Source organism: Acipenser ruthenus, chromosome 4, assembly GCF_902713425.1.
Source record: "Acipenser ruthenus chromosome 4, fAciRut3.2 maternal haplotype, whole genome shotgun sequence".
In the NCBI taxonomy this organism is placed as follows: domain Eukaryota; kingdom Metazoa; phylum Chordata; class Actinopteri; order Acipenseriformes; family Acipenseridae; genus Acipenser; species Acipenser ruthenus.
The window spans coordinates 73,530,140-73,551,992 of NC_081192.1; the positions used below are offsets into that span (position 1 = coordinate 73,530,140).

General features: G+C 41.3%; 1 protein-coding gene across 1 annotated transcript; it reads left to right on the forward strand.

Annotated features, from left to right (window-relative positions):
• Positions 1 to 222: 222 nt before the first annotated feature.
• On the forward strand, positions 223 to 17,114 carry LOC131736934 (heat shock 70 kDa protein 12A-like). Its single transcript, XM_059022752.1, has 4 exons — positions 223 to 637; positions 1,421 to 1,645; positions 14,478 to 14,649; positions 15,742 to 17,114. Exons 1-4 carry the CDS (start codon positions 359 to 361, stop codon positions 16,785 to 16,787), a joined length of 1,722 nt encoding a protein of 573 aa, XP_058878735.1. The 5' UTR covers positions 223 to 358; the 3' UTR covers positions 16,788 to 17,114.
• Positions 17,115 to 21,853: the final 4,739 nt, after the last annotated feature.

Here is a 21,853-nt window from a genome sequence, read left to right on the forward strand (position 1 = left end):
TCGGAATATTGTGATTGGCCGCCCTGACGGCTCTCAGCCAATAGGACGCGCAGCATCAGCAGTCTCCGGGTAGAATACAGATTCACAGGTTGCGCTTCTGAAACTGAAAGAGATCTTTTTGGAAAACACGTTATTAATTTGTGGTAAGTTTCGTTTCATGGTAAGACGGTCGGTAAAACAAAACCGAATGTAGCATTTCAATAAGTCTAGTTTCACTTGCTTGACGTCATGACCTCCACTCTCTCTGGCTATAGGGCATTGACAATATCAATCAAACTAACAAGATTTTCAGGACAGACAGAAAACTTTGTTGTTCATTAAAAGTACTACAGCGAAATAACTGATATTCAAGACGAAAATGTCAGATTCTTTTCTAGTAGTTGCTATAGACTTTGGTACAGCGTTCAGCGGGTATTGCTTCTGTGTAAAGTCGTGTATGGATAATATCAGGTCTGTATTTTGGGGCATGGAGCAAGGACACAGGTCCCCTAAAACACCAACCTGTATTCTGTTTAATGAAGAGAAACGTTTCATGAAGTTTGGTTATGATGCAGTGCAGACTTATAACAGGATGACTTCAAAGGATGCCTTACGTTTCTGTTTTTTTGAAAATTTCAAGATGGAATTGTACAATAAGGTAGGAATTTGACTCGTCTTGAGCTGCTCGGGGTGGATTTACCTGAAACAGAAAAACCATGGATGTATGCGCAGTTTGCTGCTCATAAAATCTATTTAAAGAAATTATACAACTATGCTTTGCTTTTGTTTACAGAAACTTCGATTTATATTGTTTTTAGAATCAATCTTTAAAAAACAACAACATTGTAATAGTGTAGGATATACTAAAAATTATTTAAAAAATAAAAAAATTAAAAAAAGCTAAATATTGGGTATGGATGCTAATAAGAAATACATTCACCATTCTTGATCTAGGTATTACAAAGGAAATACAGCTGGCATAAAAAAGATTTACTTTATTTAAATGGAAGTTGCTGTATGCTGACATATCACAAAGGCAGTGGTCGTTATATCTAACCCCACACGTTGTGATAGTTGTCAGCTGTGGTGATATATTGTAAAAATGTTCAATGGGTGGAAAGGGCAAGCTTCTCAATGGCTCCAGCTAAGCATAAAATGCTTGGATTAGCAAGAAAACGTGTTGGTTCAAGGTGCCCATCGCTTTGTATATTTTTCTTTTGCCATGGCTTTCATGGCTTTCAAAAAAAAAATTCATAACAAAACCTTGACTAACAGGTGCAGTTTCAGAGATTTCAGAGCTGTTTGAAGTCTTGTGTTTTTTTAAATTATTATTTCAAAATCGCTTTAGGGCATAACTAGTTTTTGCTTTCCACCTTCAAAAAATAAATGATCATCCTTCATTATTTCATGTTTAATATATTTTTTATACTGCACCTTTCAGACAATCAACAAAAATATTATGATCTGTGCAAAAAATGGAGAGCCTTTTCCTGCCCTGAAAGTGTTCACAGAAAGCCTGCGCTACCTGAAGGATCACGCCTTGGGCACCATTAGAGATTCAACCGATGGGAAGAAGTTCATTGCCTCGGATGTGACCTGGGTGCTGACAGTACCGGCTATCTGGGACTCTGCAGCCAAACAGTTCATGAGGCTGGCTGCCACAGAGGTACAGTAGGGCTGGAGACCAGGTGTTTTCATTAAAAATATGATTCGATTACATCTAAACTAGATAATTCAAACATTATCTGAGCATTTATACTTGGAATTTCTGTCATTTCCTGATACTCTGTAAAAATACAAACAGAATCCTATCTCCAATTTCCAATGTTTCCTGCAGTCTTTTTAAAGTAATAACACCAGTGTAAAACAAACTTGTTATACCCCCTAGAAATGATGTGGCTCTGAATGAAGTGTTCTGTAACCTGTATGCTGCCACTAGCTCGTTACTAACATTAGGGGGAATAGTAAGTCACACACAAATAAAATACAGTATATACAATAATAATTGCAATACCATTCTTATCCAGTGGGTGTCTAACCCCCACACCAATACTACATATTTAAATATATCACACACAACTATATACACTGAGTGTACAAAACATTAGGAACACCTTCCTAATATTGAGTTGCACCCCCTTTTGCCCTCAGAACAGCCTCAATTCATTGGGGCATGGACTCTACAAGGTGTCGAAAGCGTTCCACAGGGATGCTGGCCCATGTTGACTCCAATGCTTCCCACAGTTGTGTCAAGTTGGCTGGTAGTGGATCTCTCCTCCGAATAGCTCGTTCCATCTCATCCCACAGATGCTCAATTGGATTGAGATCTGGTGACTGGGCAGGCCACTGCAGTAAGCTGAATTCACTGTCATGTTCGTGGAACCCTTCCTAGACAATCCTAGTCTTGTGGCATGGGGCATTATCCTGCTGAAAAAATCCATTAGCAGATGGATACACTGCTGCCATGAAGGGATGCACCTGATTGGCAATGATATTCAGATATCCTGTGGCATTCAAACGTTGCTCCACTTTTATCAAGGGGCCCAATGTGTGCCATGAAAACACACCCCACACCATCACACCACCACCACCAGCCTGCAATGTTGACACGCGGCATGATGGATGCATGTACTCATGTGGTTTTCTCCATACCCTAGTCCTCCCATCAGTGTGAAACAGCAAGAACCGGGATTCATCAGACCAGCCAATGTTTTTCCAATCCTCCAGTGTCCAGTGTTTTCGTTCCTTAGCCCACTGCAACCGCAGTTTCTTGTGTTTTGCTGAAAGAAGTCGAACTCTGTTCGGTCGTCGGCTGCCATACCCCATTCGTGTCAAGGTACGACGAGTTGTGCATTCTTTTATGGGTCTTTCTGCAACAATGTTGTACTGGACTGTCAGTTGACAAACTGTAGCCTGTCTGTTGCTCTGCACAATTCGTGTCAGCCTCCTTTGGCCTCTTTCATCAATGAGCCGTTTTCGACCACTGGCCTGCCATTGGCTGGATGTCCTTTGGGTGGTGGACCATCCTTGATACACACGGGAAACTGTTGAGCGTGAAAAACCCAGCAGCGTTGCAGTTCTTGACACACTCAAACCGACGCGCCTGGCACCTACTATCATACCCCGTTCAAAGGCACTTAAATCTTTTGTCTTGCCCATTTACCCTCTGAACAAAGTTGATCTCAGAACTTTGTCAAGTTTGGTCTAAAGGATCCAAGTGATTCTGCCTCAACAACATGACTAGGTAACCCTATCCACTTAATTTCCAACGGTGTCCACTGGCCCTGGTTTCTGCACTGTACTTAAAGTATTGGTTTGGGTTAACTATGTCAACTCCTTTTAAAATTTTAAGGACTCCAGTCATGTCCCCCCTGATTTTTCTTTGTTCTAGGCTAACCGATTCCGTGTTTTCAGCCTATCTTCATAGCTCATTCCTTTAAGCCCTGGAATTAGTCTGTTTGCTCTTCATTGGACTCTCTTCAAGGTCACAATGTCCCTTTGGTGCTGTGGTGACCAGAATTGAACACAGTACTCCAACTGCAGTCTCACCAGTGCATTATACAATCTCAGCATAAGCGTCTTGGATTTGTATTCTACAGCTTTGGCTATATACCCAAGCATTCTGTTTGCCTTTTTGATTGCTTCCCCGCACTGCGTGGTTGCTAACATCAACAAATCCATTACAACACCAAGTCTTTCTCTTGGTGAGCCTGTTCTATACCAGCCCTTTGGTATTTGGATCTTATGTTTTTGTGACTAGCATCTAACACGTTACATTTGTTGACCTTGAATTTCATTTGCCACGTTTTTTGCCCAGTTCTTTATGCGGTCTGAAACTCTTGATTTCCGTGATGACTGTAAGCATATTGGCCACTCCCCCAAGTGTTGCATTTCTGCAGATTTCACAGGTTTGCTAATTATCCCCCGATTTAAGTCGTTGATGTAGATAAGAAACCTCAGTGGTCCAAGGACGGAGCCCTGCAGCACCCCACTGAGTACATTTCCCCAGATAGAGGTCTCCCCTCTAACAAGTACTCTCTGGTTCCTGTGTTTTAACCAGTTTTGTATTCAGTTCCATGTACTTCCTTGTATTCCCATGGATTGCAGTTTGACGTGACACCAAATATATGATGTCATAGGCTTTGTCATCCTCCACTCTATTCCTCATGTTGTTACTTAGGCTCTTGACATCTTCCTTGACTGTTCTTTTGCTGTTGGGGTATTGGAAGAACTGTTTGGGGGTATGTTTAATGTCATATCTATTTTAACTTGTCTGATATCTTTTTCTTTTACCTGCACATGCACTTCCTTGTTATTTTGCTGTGCTGTTATCTTTTTTGTACTCTATAGATCTCCCTTTTCTTCATCATGCTTTGCTTAATGGATCGATTAAACCATTTTGGAGACTGTTTAGTTTGGCCTTCTTACTGTTTGAGATGAACTGGTCTTGCATTTCCAGCATATTGTATATATTTCCAAGGTGTATTTTGTGAAGGAAAAAGTTTGGCCTGGTTTTAGGGGAGAATACCTAACTGTTAAAAAATGATTTTTAATTCCAAATTCGTTATAAATTGTTTTTTCATCACACCAGTAGCTTGTCAATCCACGATGTGATGTCTCTGACCCTGGCACCTGGCACCCGCAAGCCTGTGGATAATTGAGTTGCCCACTACTACTGTAGGAGGGAAATGTATTGGAAATATCATATGAGAGTAAATTTATTGGTAAATATTAAACTAGTTTGCTGGAAGTGACTTTAAAGCATGTGCAGAAATTTATGGAGTGAAATATCGTAAACATTTAACCACGAGATTGGATAGTGGTCGGTTGTACTTGAATGGAATAACAGCTTTTGATAATTAGTAAGATAACAAAAACAGACAGTACCATAGTCACATATGTCCAAAGCCGATATAGCATAAATACCGGACATGGAGGTGACACAGACAGAGAAGCCTTTAATGCCTCTAGGATCATCGTGGACCATCAGTGAATCAGTCTGAGGGCTGTCTCTGGGGATTCAGGTAATCTGATCAATTGCTGATCTCTGTTAATACTAGTGGCACGTATTGTATTTAAACAATAACGTTCAGTGTAGAATGCAATGTTATTATTTGGAGCTAATAAATGGTAAACACTGTTGAAATTTGAAACATGGTCTGATCTCATCCTTACAGCATAAGAAAGTAGTTAAATCCATGTTTAGCTAACTTATAAGCCTTACACTGGCAACTCTGGTGTGACTCTTTTCAAATCTGTGTAAACCTTACACTACCACTTCTGTCTTCTGGTTCTCTTGAGTGGTGGTGGTGTTGTGTTTTCATGTTGTTGTATGCTGTTGCTTCTCTGTTCAACATGAGGTGCCTTTTCTGTTGTGCTGCACTGCATTTGTGTGCTCAGGTCCCATGTCACTCTTGATGGCATATTCAATAAAGGTCTCATCTCTCCACTGGTATAATTATAATATTACAATTCTGTGTAAACTTAGATTGCACATAGGATAAAGCTAAGTCATCCTCTTGTTCATCTGACTGGATTGAATATAGAAAACTTAGAAATCAGTGTATAAAAGAAATACGTAATCTAAAGCATCTTATTACCTAAATCTTACTACTGAGAATTTGCAAAATACTAAAATTTTGGAAACGTGTACAAAATCTTACAGGAGTCCAGAAACATGAATTTCCTAAATAATTTATTATGAATGGTATTAAGTGTGATGATAGGGACAACATTGCAAACCTTTTTAATCAACATTTTATTCAAGCCAGTTTTTCTTTTGAACAACTGATCCCTAAAAGTACTTTCCCACCTGTACTCCAACAGTTAAAACAAACTGTGAATCAGTCTGAGGGCTCTCTCCAGGGATTCAGGTAATCTGATCAATTGCCTGTCTCAGTTAATACTAGTGGCTTGTATTGTATCTAAACAATAACATGGATAAAGGTGTCTGCCAAATAAATAAATAATAATAAAACAAACTGCAATAAGGAATTATCTTTTAGGCTGCATTTTTACTTCATTGTCCCAATGAAGTAAAAATACAACTTATGTCTATTAGAAATTGAAAGGCCGGTTCCGAAGATGATGCCAATATTCTTCTGTTGAAATACGGAATTGACATTTTAAATTCTCCTTAACAAGCATGTTACTACTTTACTGACTAGTCAAATTCCAAACAGATGGAAACAAGCTGATATATCTTTAAATCTGGATCTGCTACTGATATCAATAATTAGTGTCCAATTACTGGAAAAATGTAACACAGGATTATGAATTTTGTTACTGAAAAATAAACTCTTGCTGCCACAGCAGTCTGATTTTAGACTCATGCATAAAACAGTTACTGCTATTGCCAGTGTACTAAATGATATATTCTCTGCAATGGATAAGGGACTTTATACTACAGTTATCTTTATTGATCTAAAAAAAGGTTGTGATACTGTTGACCATGAAATGATTAAACTGCAGAATACTGGCTTGATTCTCTTGTTGTAAATTGGTTTAAAAATTACTTGCAAGATTGGACTCGTATTTGTTTGTGTTTATCTGCAAAACCTGACTGCTCCCCTGGATTCAGTCCCAAGTGTGCTCTCTCCTTCTTTTAACCTCCCTTTTAACACCCAGGTAGCCAGTGACCTCACAAGTTGTATAACTGTTGTTGTAAAATGGATTGGGGGATGATAAAAAAAAAGATATGCTGGAAATCTGACAAATGTGCATATTTGAGATCAAATATAATTCTTGTTTAATTAAATGTTCAATTATTAAAATGTGTTTCATATGACCTTCAAAAAATGTAAAATCACATTTTAGAGTAAAAAATGTGAGATTATTCACTGATGGTCCACGATGATCCTGGTGGCATTAAAGGCTTCTCTGTCTGTGTCACCTCCGTGTCCAGTATTTATGCCATATGAGCTGATGTGAGCTGATAATTAAGCCCTTTAAAGGGAAAAAAAACATATTGCTACCTGAGAGCAAGAATACTCTAACTTCTAATTTTGAGCATTTCAAGTTTTAATATATATGAGTGTGACAGACAGTGATTCTTGGTTATACATCTCTCTCCCAATCTGGGAGGGTGCTATGTAAAGGGAACAGACTGGATGGCCAGATAATTCATTCCCAGGGTTAGGCTGAAGTTGGTTATATAGAAAGATGGCGGAGCTCCGGTACACTAAATCATCAACCCAGAAGGGAAACAGTGTGGCAGCTGCGGATTGGAGGAGTTGTTGCACTCATTGACCAAGGGGTCATGATAGATGGTTGTGGCAAAGTGGTTGATTGTGTACAGGTGCAGGAGCAATGCAGTGCACAATGAACAGACAGAAAATTGTAATCCATTTGGAAAGGGGTTTTATTAATTATAATCCTGGTCTGGCGACCAAACAATAACTCTAGTCAGTACACAACAATGTATAATGCACTGGATACAAACAAATGGGTTGCAGTCCCAAATAATAAACACACGTATCTTTCCCACAATGTACAAACACGATCACCAGTCCTGGGTGCGTGCTGTAGTGCTCGTGGTGGGTGATACAAGTTTATTCTTGACAAAAGTGAAGTGCTGTTCCGGGTTTTCTGCTGGCCCTTGGCGACAGCTCCGGAACATGTTAGCCGTCTAATGATAACAAACAAACAATTATAGACAAACAAAACAGAACACTCACAGTACTTTTTTTATCACTGGGTCTCTCACGGGTCCTTTCAGGTTCAATCACAAAACCAAAGCGAAGGAACAGATTGCGTCTCTCCGTCCCCTTTTATGCCGTCACACATGACCCCTTGGTAAACGACTGCAGTTGTCCCTCCAATCTGCGACTGCCACGTCGTTTCCCTTCCAGGTCAATGTGTTAATGCAGCAGAGTTCCACCCCCTTTCTAGCTGTACGACTTCCCTTGAACCCCGGGAAAGAACTGTCAGGCCAGCCCGTTCAGCTTAGCACCCTCACAGGTCGGGAGGGAGATTTACTACCAAGAATCATTGTATTTCTGTTACATATCCCGCCGCTCAGAATGGAGCCCAAGGAACACTCGGCTGAATCTATCTTTCCCATTACACCCCCCTCCCGGGAAAAATCCGCATTTTGGTGATCTTTCCCCGCACGGTGTACCATGTGGTACATGAAGGGCTGCAACGCCAGATACCACCGAGTTATCCGGGCATTGCTGTCCTTCATTGTGCTTAAACACTTGAGTGAGGCGTGGTTTGTGACAAGATCAAATGAATGTCCCAGCAGGTAATATCGTAAAGAGTGAGTAGCCCATTTAATGGCCAAACACTCCTTTTCAGCCAAAGAGTTTGAGTAGTTGCGCTCCAGAGGAAGCATCTTTTTACTGAGATACAGTATCGGATGTTCTACTCCGTCTACCTTTGGGGACAAGACCGCACCCAAACACACATCCAACCCATCGGTGTGGAGGATGAATCTCTTGGTGAAACCAGGTGTGATAAGAGTGGGGACCTGGCAAAGTTTACACTTAATAATATCAAACGCCTCCTGACACTCAACTGACCACTTAATTAAATTTGTTGCACTCTTTTTGGTGAGGTCTACTAAAGGGTTAACCACTGTGGAATATTCTGGGATAAAGCGGTGGTAATAACCGGCTAAGGCAGCCCAAACGGCCTGGTTTTAAAGTGGAACAGCCCTTCTGGTGTTGAAAATGCGGTTTTCTCTCTAGAACTGGAGGTCAAGGGTATCTGCCAGTATCCCTTCGTCTGGTCCAGAGTAGAGATAAACTTTGCCTTTCCCAGTCTATCTAGAAGTTTGTCGACCTGAGGCATAGGGTACGCATCAAACTTGGCAATAGCGTTTACCTTCCGGAAGTCCACACAAAAGTGGTTGGTGCTATCTTACTTGGCCACTATGACAATTGGACTGCACCACTCACTCCTGGAAGGCTCAATCACCCCAAGTTCGAGCATGTCCCATACCTCTTTGCAAACGCCACTTCGTCGTCTTTCTGGAATCCGGTAAGGTCTCTCTCATACTGTGACACCTGAGGGAGAGATAATGTCATATTGAACCAAGTTAGTCCTACCGGGCAAGTCAGAGAAAACATAGCTGAACTCCTCAATAAGCTTACACAGTTCCCTTTGCTGACCTGGAACCAATTGTTCCCCCATCGAAATTATTTTAGTGCTAGGGGTTTCTGGACAGGGGTTTAAATCATCCTCTACATTGCCTGGTGCTATAAATAAGGCCTCCCTTGCCTGCCAGGACTTTAATACATTTATATGATAAATTTCACATTCATTACGGCGATCAGGCTGTCTAATTTCATAATTCACCTTTCCTATAGCCCGAATCACTTCATATGGCCCCTGCCATTTAGCACATAACTTTGATTCTGAGGAGGAAAGCAGCAGCATTACCTTGTCTCCAGGTCGAAATGTTCGAATTCATGCATTTTTTATTGTAATGCTGCTGTTGCCTGTGCTGAGTCAATTTGAGGTTGTCCTGGGCCAAACGACCGACCAAATCCAGGCGATCTGCTACATTTTTGGACAAGCCTTTGTGCTCCTTCCAGTGGCGACGCGTGGGGGGGGGGCACACCTGGTCATGTCCCCCCCCCCCCCCAGATTTCTGCCAGACAGTGGCCTAGCCACTGCGTTACAGAAAAAAAAGTGCTGAAAAGATTTTTTTTGGTGGCCTCAATACGCTTCAGTCAGTACTGCTTTCAATTAGTATACAAATGAACTGCCACTCACAACTGACTAAGGACATGCTTGCTGTCTGCCAAAGCGCGCGTTTCAAATTTGTGTTTGTGATTGGGATATTTACTGTCATTCGTGAGAGGTTCAACCTTGAACTCTTCTGACTGGTCAATGCACACAGCTTTTACACTTTACAGTCCAAACGGACGCGCAACGTGACGTAACACTGAGTGAGAGATGTGAAGTATGGCCTGGCAGATGTATGGGAAAGGAAAAACAATCCAAAAATTAGCTATTTGTTTTGGTCGCCCTAATTTGTCTAAACGGCAGAAAACTTTTGATGAACCGTCTGAAGACAACAAGCTAGCAGCTACCACCGGCAGTCCTGCGCCAGTCAAACGGTAATTAAATGAGTCAGGATTTATGAGATTACATAAAATGGTTTACTTTGCTTTGAACACAAAATGTTAGTTAACAAAAATGAACAACCATAAGTACAAATTTATTTTTTGTTTACGACTAAGTCGTAAGTAAGTCGTCCTGGGTAAGGGTGTCTGCTAAGAAATAAATAATAATAATAATAATAATAATAATAATAATAATAATAATAATGAAATTAGTTATTTTTATTTATTATCATAATGTGATTTGTTTTTGTATTTCCTTTTTTATTTTTAATTGGAAGTGTTCTAAACTGATTTTTTTTTTTTAAACTATTTTGCACAACATTGTATTTTGTTACTGGATCTTCTGTTAAAAAAAAGATTGTTCTTTATTTTTCAAAAATAAAACGTCAATGCACAAATAAGAAATCACTGTGATTACTCACCTTAAAGTTACCATTTCCATCCCCTCCTGAATAAAAACCCTGGCAGCAGTGGCGTATCCAGGATTTTTTATATATTTGTATGTTTTTTGTAAGTGTATATAGAATATGTGTGTAGATTATTTCAAACTTTCAAACCTTAATAACAACCAAAGACTGTCTTAAGACCCTTCACCATTATATTTGTTCTTGTGTGAGACTTTCACACGTGCTAGAAACTGAGTGAATTTGATGTTGCCCTGTTAAAATGGCAAAAAGATAGCCATGTTTGGAATTTTTCTACAACAAAATAGCTAAACCACCAACGCCAGAAACATCAACAGAAACCGAACCTGACTCTGCTGTAGTTCAGAATGTTATTAACAGCACCAGAGTGTGACTATACTTCCATTTCAAATGCTCAGTTTAGTGCAGGTGCAGCTGTTGATAAGAGAGACCCTTTCTCGATTGTGACAATCTGGCGTAGAACAGTTTGTGATGAAAGATCTGGTAATGTTAGAAAGATAGCTTAATGTTTACATAAAAATGGTTAAAATAAGACATCGGGTTTGAGCACGGTTTCGCTTCGTTAGTTCATTTCTTTTTTTGGGCCACGAGTCGTCACTGGCTCCTCCCATCCCTCTCTCAACAGATCGAGGATGCCACGAGGCTGTCGGCCGTATAAGAGCTCAAAGGGGGAGAACCCTGTCGAACCCTGCGGCACCTCTCTCACTGCAAAAAGGAGGTAGGGAAGAAGCGATGCCCAATGTTTTTGCTCTTGTTACAAAACGTCTCAGCATCTGCTTCAAAGTCTGATTAAAGCGCTCCACCAAACCGTCTGTCTGTGGATGATAAACAGATGTCCTGATGGGACTTATTTTTTATATTTTATATACTTGCTGTAATGTTTTAGACAAAGTAAGTTCCATGATCAGTCAAAATCTCCTTGGGGATCCCTACTCTAGCCATAATCTGCACTAACTGTGGCTATTGCAGCGGCACTATTGGACCTCAGTGGAACTGCCTCCGGGTATCGCGTTGCATAATCTACCATTACTAATATATGCGTATACCCGGAATCAGAAGTTAGCAAAGGGCCCACTATGTCCATTGCAATGCCTTCAAAGGGGGTGGAAATAATCAGCAGTGGAACCAAAGGGGCAGGGCGCACTCGACCCAGTGCTACTCGTTGGCAGTCTGGGCATGCAGCTACATATTTCGACACATCAGTATGAAGTCTTACCCAATAGAATCGAGCCAATATCCGTTCCCTTGTCTTGTCAGCTCCGAGGTGCCCTGCAAAAGGGATATCATGCGCCAGCCTCATGACCTCGGTCCAACAAGACGGGGGAACCAATAACTGTGTTACAGACTGTCCTGTGCCCGCGGCTAGGTTTACCCTATACAGTAATTGCCCCTTGATACTGAAGTGCGGAAATACTAGCGCCCCAGCACCATCAACATCCTTACATTCAATAGACCGGACCTGCCCCCAAGCGTGCACTAGTGACAGGTCATTATGTTGGCCCCACACTATAGCTGTGCTTGAGTACCACGTCCGGTATATTGAGAGGGGCAGGATTAACATCTGCCCTAGATGGCCCAGTAACCTCACCCTCTCAGTCACACTGCGTTCCAGTTCCCTTTTACTGGTGTTTATTACCATCCGAGTGCTCTCCCATCAGACCCTCCCATTTTGCGGTCCTTCTCTATTCATTTTTCTAGGATGGAAAATAGGACAAAACATTTCAGCTTGAAAAGGAAACACATCACCAATTGATTCCCTTTTCCTCTTTTCTGCCACGTTTACGTGTGCGGCTGAGACTGCCACTATTTGCATTAATTCTTTAGATTTTGGCCAGTCTTGACCCAGAATAACTGGGTGTGGCAACCTTTCCGCCACCTCTACTACCAGGTGACAGTATCCCGTTCCGGGCGGAAACCAGGGAGTCCTCAAAATCCTCGGCCAGCTTCACAGCGTCCTCCAGGGTGTCGGGGTTGTAGCACCATATCCAGGCTTGGGTATTGGCACCGACCACATGGCATAATTGCTCCACTACCACCGCCTCCCCCATTTGCAGGTTGGTTTTCTTCTCAGGGGTCAGCCAATGTACCATGTGGTCGCACAACCGCTCTGCGACCACCCTGGGGCGTGTCTACAGGGACCTGCGGTACTCCCTGAATTGTACTTGGTGAGTCTCAGCGGTGATGTTGAGGCGACAGAGGATAGCCAGCTTCACCAGGTCAACGGGGATTCCGCCCCCTTTCTAGCTGGCCGACTTCCCCTGGACCCTGGGAAAGAACTTATCAGACTAGCCCATCCAGGGAACTCTATTCTCGCTACTTAGCGACCTCACAGGTCGGGAGGGAGATTTACTACCAAGAATCATTGTATTTCTGTCACAATAGTATAAAAGGGGATGGAGCAATGTGATCTGTTCTTTTGTAATGGTTAAACATGAACCGGAAGGAGAAACCTGTGTTGTTATCATGAATGTTTTGTTTGTTTCTTGTCTTGTCTGAAAATACTGTTTGTTATTTTTTTGACGGCTGAAATACAATCCGGAGCTGTCGCCAAAGGCCAGTACTAAACCCGGACAACACTTCACTTTGTTTGTACAATAAACCGTATTTGCACCACGAGCACTAGAGCACACGCTGTGGACTTGTGTTTGTGTTATGAGTGGGTGTAACAGATCGGGACTTTTATTATTTCCGGACCAACCTGCAGATTACAGTAAAGCAATACATGCCACTGTATTGCTTATTGTTGTAAATGTATTATACAAACAATTGTAGTAGATGTGCTTGATATATTGGACTGAGATGATTTCCCCAATTTAGAATGTAAGTTTATGTATGAATACAAGTGCTATGCAGTTAACAATTTTAAATGTATTTATTTTTAACATGGACTGTTATTATAACAGATATCTAAGAAATTATTTTTCAAAACTTACAATACTTGCATATCATTGTAATCTGTTACATATATACAGCTATGGCCAAAAGTTTTGCATCATGCTATAGAAATAACACATTTTGCTTCACCCTATAGAATTAACACATTTTGATGAATAGTGTTAATTTTACATATTAAATTACATACCGCTTTATAGTTTTCCATATACTTAAAAAAATGACAAAAATTAAAAAATGTGACATTGCAAAAATGAACATGAAATACTGTAGTACTATTATGGCTTCCGGTAGATTTTTGCCATTTAATTTTGTAGTTTCTTTGATCACATGATGTTAAAATCTAAATTATGTTTATATATATATATATATATATATATATATATATATATATATATATATATATATATATATATATATATGTAATGTGATGCAGGTGATGCAAAATGTTTGGTTTTATGTGTTTCTATATACGAGATTTAAAAAATTAACATTTATTAAAATTAGCATTTTAGTATAGTAAAGTCACAGAAACTTGTGAAATCTGGTGAAAAATGATCAGCATGGACCAAGGTATATGGCACATACAGCTTTTCCCAATATAGCTTGAAATTTAAATACCTACCGAGACACCATAGTTTACATATAAAGTGTTAAAATCTGTAATATGTGAAATAAATGGTGTGAGATCCTTCATGTTTATCCCTCATGTTCTCATGTTTACCTTTTCACTGCTCTAAAGTATATATGCTTCCAAGTATGGCAGATCTATGCTTGCAACCCATTAAAATGAAAGCTTTGACAATGTTTACAGGAACATAAAGTTTTTATTAATAAAATAACTAAAGGAAAGTTGTTTTCTTTCATTGTGGCTCCAGCTTGAGTCTGTATTGTTGACTAAACTAGTGCTGTTGGAGCTAACATATCCAATGTAAGAATGCAGTTTCAATATTAAACCTTGCTGAGGAGTTGTGTGGTGGTTTTGTGATGTCCATTGACAGCTCATTTCATTTGTGACCTAAGCTGGATTCTTACCCTGATGAAAAGCTAGTGCAGTAACTCATTACACTGTATAACCCCAATTCCCTAATTTTCTTACACCAACCAGGCAGGACTGGTAGAGGAGATGGGTTCAGAGAACCTGGTTCTGGCCCTGGAGCCTGAGGCTGCTTCAGTGTGGTGCAAACAGCTGCCCAGCACTGGCTTTGTACAAGAAGGAAAAGATCAAGAAAAACTAGAACAGAGTCCAGGAACACAGTATATTGTTGTTGATTGTGGAGGTAAGCAGAAGGATAATGTGTACAAGTCTAGAACATGATCTTTATAAAATGAGAGGAGGCCATTCGATAGCTGATTAGTTTTTAAATACATTTATTAAGTCTCTCCTACCCTTTCTTTGTTCAAGGCTAAACAGATCGAGTTGCCTTCCTAAAGCATATCTTTTAGCCCTGGGACTAGTCTGGTAGCTCTTTGCTGGGCTCTTCTAACCACCAATTCCTAAAAGTTCAAGAACAGGCATTCCTTATTTAAACTGGAAAGTTGTGCCTACTATAGCAGAGAACCAATCACAAGCACATCTTTTGGTGTTTTTTTATAGCTGATTTCAAGAGGGGGGTGAAATGAACTGGTGGCAAGGAATGCTAAACCAGATAACACTTACATTTATAGTATAACTCCTCTGAGTATGGTACCCTGTTGCATGTCGGCTGATAGCATCTGACATAACTCGATCGTTGCTTCAATTCCATATCATGTAAATCCACGTACGTGCTGTAATTCGTTTAAAGGTCTGGTTCAAGGTGATAATCTCCAGGTTCATTTATTTTTGCAATTTCTGCAGTCTAGATCTGACCAGCGAGTAAACCCAGCCTATAATATTTATGTATGGAAATATTTATTTATTTCTTTATTTAAATGGAGATAAATCATACATTAACTTTAATTAAGAAATTCATATTATGTACAGTATGCGGTAGAAAAAAAAAATTCTAACAATGAGAAACTTGAGTTACCACCATGTTTTTACCAAAAAAAAATAAAATAACATTACAATAAAAAACACCTCATACAACATACTGTAGGTAAATAAAGAACACCAATTTGCAAATAAGGTGAACAAAACTTCATATGAGACAAATCTTTTTTAATCCTCTGGTCATATAAATGAAACAGATCTTCACATTTCCATATTACTTCATGTTTACAAACAATTCAGTCGAATATGACATACTCCTTAGATTATGCAACTGGGGATGCTTTGTTTTTGTTTTGTTTCTAGTTACTATTGGCGTAACCTTTCCCTGTCAAAACATGCAGGGAATAAGTCATGTGGATTCTGTATCATTTTATTGTATATATTGTTTATATTTCAGGTGGAACAGTAGACATCACTGTGCATGAGGTCCTGGAAGGTGGGTCCCTGAAAGAGCTGCAGAAAGCATCAGGAGGGGGGTGGGGAGGGTCGTCTGTAGACAAAGAATTCAGAAGCTTCCTCAGGGACATTTTCCACCCAGATGTGTGGGACAGGTATGAGAAGGAACATCCTGCAGAACTTCAAAAAATGATGTACAACTTTTCCTTTCAAAAATGTGTTGGAAAGGAAGAGGATATATACATTTCATGTCACTACAATTTGAGCAAATTAGCACAAGACAAACAGGATGATATATCTTGCTTTTTTAAAAAGGTAGATGGAGCCTCTTGGTCAGATGGATCTATCAAAATTACATACAACAAACTCAAGACGCTTTTTAAATCCAGTGTAAACCATATAGTTAAGGCAATCAAGCCTATCCTGTCCACTCCAGAGATTAGTATAGACTACATCTTGCTTGTTGGCGGGTACGCATCAAGCAGGTTACTACGAGATGAAATCCGAAAAAAGTTCAGTAGCAGGTGCCGTGTCCTGTGCCCCTATGATTCACAGCTAGCCATTGCTAAAGGAGCAATTTTGTTTGGAAATGACCCCAAAATAATCGCATCTAGAGTCAGTGCGCTGACATATGGCATTGCTATATGTAGGCCGTTTGATCCTTCAGTCCATGATCCTAGAAAGCGGAGAGTGAATAAAGCGGGTGATTATGTTTACTGTGATGATCTTTTTGAAAAACTGGTGGAAAAGGGTCAATCTGTGGGCTGTCAGCAAGTTGCTGAGTATTTCTATTCACCAATTGACCAGGATCAAAACGCAATGTGCTTCAGATTTTTCAGTACAGAGAAGCTGAATGCCATGTACGTGGACGAGTCTGGATTGGAGGAAATCGGGTCCTTTACTGTGCCCATGCCAAATGTCAGGCTGGGAAGGAACCGGAGAGTTAGACTGGATATCAAATTTGGTTTAACTGAAATACAAGCAACAGCAACTGACTTGACATCCAACGAGACTCAAGCAATCAGGCTAAACTTTTTTACAGAATAATGTAACACTGCAGTATTTCTGCCTGCTTTGAAGGTACTAGAGTGTGATACTCTTTCGATAGTTACCTTTTACATCCTACTTAAAAATGAATGTATAAGAACAATGTAAAATGGTAATTTATGTTTCCTCAGTAATAAAGTATACATTTTAGGTTGGAAACAGTTTTCCTCCATGAAGATGGTTGATGTTACATCTGTTTAGTCATATCATCCATTTGAATGAGTAACATTTGTTTGGAGATGTCTTTGTATTTTTTTTTATTTGAAAACTTAATAGCAGGGAGTGGTATACATTTTTCTGTTCCTGACATAAACGACAATCAGTAATTTTATATATATATATATATATATATATATATATATACATATACATATACACACACACATACACACAGTATATGTATATATATACGCGGCTGTGCAAAAGTCTTAGACATGTTGTATTGTTCTACTCTGATGCATTATGCGCATCAACAATTTACTTAAAGCCTCCACTAGTTTTTTCTATTATTATAACAATCTTGACTTGCATAAAAAAGGAAAAAAAAAACACATTTCAAGGTGTGGTATCCAAAGCATAATCAGCAAGTACAGAGAAACACCATCTGAAATTGACAAACCCAGGACTGGAAGAACCAAAAAGCTATCTAACAGGATGAGCAATACAATATAATATCCTTAAGGAATAGAAAGAAGACAAGCATTGAATTGACAACAGCATTGGCAGAAGGCACAGGTGTCATTGTCCATCAAATCAACAGTACGAAGGTCACTCTTGAAATCAGGACTTGTTGCAGTAAGAATACCTTTGTTAAGAAAGGGGTACGAGACTAAAAGGCTAAAATATGCACAAGAACACAGAAATTGGACTGGAACAATGGTCAAAAGGTGCTTTGGACTGTTGATGGATGGACGACGACACCTTTGCCTTCTGCCAGTTCTGCTGTCAATTCAACACTTGTCTTCTTTCTATTGCTTAAGGATATTATCTTCAAGTATTGCTCATCCTTGTTAGACAGCTTTTTGGGTCTTCAAGTCCTGAGTTTGTCAATTGTAGATGATGTTTCTCTGTACTTGCTGATTATGCTTCAGATACCAAACCTTTTTTCCTTTATGGAAAAAGGAAATAATGGGAAGAATTATCAGGTTCAGAAAGGGTATAATTCCACTAACTGCATGTTAATCATTTTACTTGCTATTTCTTTGTAATTGTCAGTATTCAAAATAAATATTATCTGAGATCACAGTGAACCTCTTTTAATCTTCCATTCAAATAAACATGTAATATATGACTTAGTATCTTTACTTGATTTAAAAAAAATAGAGTAAAAAAAAAATAATAAAATAAAATACATTTGGGGGCTCCCGAGTGGCGCATTCAGTAAAGGCGCTCTGCGCGGAGTGCATGATGTGCCCTGTAGCCTGGAGATCGCTGGTTCGAATCCAGGCTATGTCACAGCCGACCGTGACTGGGATTTCCTAGGGGGCGACGCACAATTGGCTGAGCGCTGCCCGGGTAGGGAGGGCTTAGGACGGCAGGGGAATCCACGGCTCACCGCGCATCAGCGACCCCTGTGGCCGAAAAATGACGGCTTGGCAGGAGCACGTTTCGGAGGACGCGTGTTCCAGCCGCCGTTTCCCCGAGTCGGCGGAGGGGTTGCGAGCGGTGAGCTGAGGATACAGATAATAATTGGGCATGCTAAATTGGGGAGAAAACCGGGGTAAAAAATGACTAAAATTTAAAAAAAGAATAAATAAATAAATACATTTAACTATATATATTTTTTTCTATCTATCTATCCAAACACAGTTATTTAGAACAAGCGGAGAAAACATGAGACAAAATATGTATACTTTATTCACACTACCCAATTAATGCATGAGCAACACACGTTGAAACCACTTAATTGTCATCCGCTTCAGTAACAATCACGTTTACAACACGTGAGGATTGTGCAATGTTTAGTTTGTGTGACAACAGACTTAGTGTTTGGGATTTGTAACTTCTGCCTGATTATCAAAACTTAACTGACAATTTCCTAAGAAATGAACATTCAATTAGACAACAGAAGTCTGACAGGAGTTGGCTGGCACTCTTCAGGATGCAAAACCTGCTGTATAAAAAGGTTGTTCTTTTTAGATATGGTTGCAGTAAAGTCTTTTTCTTCCCCTGCAGTTTCATCGATATTCGGGAAACAAGCCACTGGTTGAGTTTTTGCACTTATTAAAAAAAAAAAACCCTATAGAAATCTACAGCCATTCATAAAAAATACTTAAACTAGAGAAATTCGTGGTAATCCATCTCTTAAAAATATATATAGCTACAAACAGACATTTATATAAATATGATTAATATGATTGGAGAATATGAATATTTTCTAAATTATACTGAAGAAATAAAACTATATTGCAAGAAAAAAAATGTGCTTTGGGCATTTATCTATACACCAACAGCCTGAATGATTCCCATAGATAATGATTGCAGCCAAGATTTTTTAAGCCTAATTTATATCCTGTTCAGCTTTTAGAGAACATTCATCTAAGCCCGCCTACCTGTTGTTTTATAGTTTTTTTTAAAAAACATTTACAAGTAACTTTATAAATGAACCAGCTATTCTATAAATAAACCAATATTTTCTTACGTTATACATTTACCAGTTATTTTATAAATTGACCGAATTAACTGACACAAAAATTCCTATTTCTACAGAATAATAGACATGCCTATACTACAGAATACTCAGCTTTCTCCAATTACAGAATATATGGAACTTTTCCAATTAAAAACTATAGATATATTTGTGGCAATGTGCCCCGCCCCTGTGTGCATATTATGTGTTATATGTTGCGTGCGTGTGTAAATGTTGGTGTATAGATTGGTACACGGGATATAAACGGGTCTGTGTTTCACGTGTATTTAAAGTGTAGATTTATATTTAGGCACGAGGAGGGCACAAATCACTTCACGTGCTGGTTAAATGTAATATGTGAGCACGGGGTTGCACGTAATGAATTCACGTGCTGGGATTCAAGTGAATAATTAATTAGTAATTGAATCCCAGCACAACAGTATATATAGAGACACGTAGCACTCAGTCGGGGTTGGGTGTTCGAGAGTGGAGAACGGGTGAGGAGAAGGAGGAAAGTAGTAAAGTAAAATAATATCTAGAAGTGTTTGTACTCACCGTGTTTGTTTGTCTCTCCGTGCACCGTTTGTTAAGTGTTTAGTACGTTTTGTTTGTCTATTTATTTTGGCGCAAGTGCCGTGTCCTGTTTTGTGTTTAAAACCCTTTATTTTCTGTTCTGTTTGGTTATTAAATGCTGAGCGCGATCACGCGCTCAGATTCATCAAAACCCCAAGTCTCTGTTTATTTCCTGCTTCTGGTCTGACGCCACCCACTCCGGCCGTCTTTGTGACACGTGGTGTCCTGCGTGGGATCTACAGCGCCTCCAGGACTCAGGCCAGAGCAGGAACCGCATATTTGGATTAAAAAAAAAAAAACAAGAAAACAAAAAAAAAAAAAAAATGGCAGAAGACGCCATCAAACTGCGGGACTGGATTCTGGAGAATGCTGGGCTGGAGGCCCAGTCTATCCCAGTAGCTGTCCGGTTCCTGCGGTTTATGGACAGAGAGCGATGGGAGGCATATGCGAGGGAACAGACCCTAAGCACCTGGGAGGAAGGTGTGGGGTTGGTCCTCAGCTACCTGGAGGCAATTATAAGTGGAACAGCAGCCCAGGTAGCAGGTCCACCAGCAGAGGAAGAATGCCTGCTGTCCCCGTCTCCACCAGCAGAGGAAGAGTGCCTGCTGGTTTTGCATCCACAGCCCGAGCGGGAGGAGCCAGAGCGTCCACAGCCCGAGCGGGAGGAGCCTGAGTGTCCACAGCCCAAGCGGGAGGAGCCTGAGTGTCCACAGCCCAAGCGGGAGGAGCCCGAACGTCCTACGCCTGAGTGGGAGGAGCCCGAACGTCCTACGCCTGAGTGGGAGGAGCCCGAACGTCCTACGCCTGAGTGGGAGGAGCCCGAACGTCCTACGCCTGAGTGGGAGGAGCCCGAACGTCCTACGCCTGAGTGGGAGGAGCCCGAACGTCCTACGCCTGAGTGGGAGGAGCCCGAACGTCCTACGCCTGAGTGGGAGGAGCCCGAACGTCCTACGCCTGAGTGGGAGGAGCCCGAACGTCCTACGCCTGAGTGGGGGGAGCCCGAACGTCCACAGCCCAAGAGGGGGGAGTCGGTGCGTCCACAGCCCAAAAGGGAGGAGTCGGTGCGTCCACAGCCCAAAAGGGAGGAGTCGGTGCGTCCACAGCCCAAAAGGGAGGAGTCGGTGCGTCCACAGCCCGAAGAGAGGGAAGTCGGGGCTTCCACAGCCCTAGGACCCAAGCTGCCAGCAGAGGGAGAATACCTGTTGGTTCACCTGCTGCTGCCATCCCGAGAGCTAAAGGGGGAGGAGCCATCGCTGCCATCCCAAGAGCCAGAAGGGGAGGAGTTGCAGGCGCAACCCCCTGAATTTTTCTGGGGGGAGAAGGGCAGGATGCTGGTGTCCCCCAGCAGCCTCTATTTATGCTGCTGAAGGGAGCACGGCGCACACCAGCCCAGCCGCCACAGCCTCCCTCTGAGTGGCCAGCATCAGCCCCATGGCCTCTGCCTCCACCGCAAGGAGCAGAGCAGCAGGAGCTGCCTCTGCCTCCGCCACCTCCACCGCTTCCTCCACTAGGAGCAGAGAAGCAGGAGCTGCCTCTGCCTCCACCACCGCCAGGAGCAGAGGAGCAGGAGCTGCCTCTGCCTCCGCCACCTCCACCACTTCCTCCGCTAGGAGCAGAGGAGCAGGAGCTGCCTCTGCCTCCACCACCTCCAGGAGCAGAGCAGCAGGAGCTGCCTCTGCCACTTCCAGGAGCAGAGGAGCAGGAGCTGCCTCTGCCTCTGCCAGAAGCAGAACAGCAGGAGCTGTCTCTGCTTCCCGTACCTCCACCACAGGGAGTACGGGGGCCGGAGCCCCAGAAAGGGGAGCTGTCGGCCACGAAGAAGGGGGAGGAGGTCTGGAGACCACCAACCCCAGCAGCAGTTTCG

What these genes read in the sequence shown, in the direction of transcription:
- LOC131736934 (XM_059022752.1), top strand. Translation starts at nt 359, where the DNA reads ATGTCAGATTCTTTTCTAGTAGTTGCTATAGACTTTGGTACAGCGTTC. An exon ending in AGATGGAATTGTACAATAAG is followed by an intron (nt 638 to 1,420) that starts GTAGGAATTTGA and finishes TGCACCTTTCAG; the next exon opens with ACAATCAACAAAAATATTAT. An exon ending in TATTGTTGTTGATTGTGGAG is followed by an intron (nt 14,650 to 15,741) that starts GTAAGCAGAAGG and finishes TTTATATTTCAG; the next exon opens with GTGGAACAGTAGACATCACT.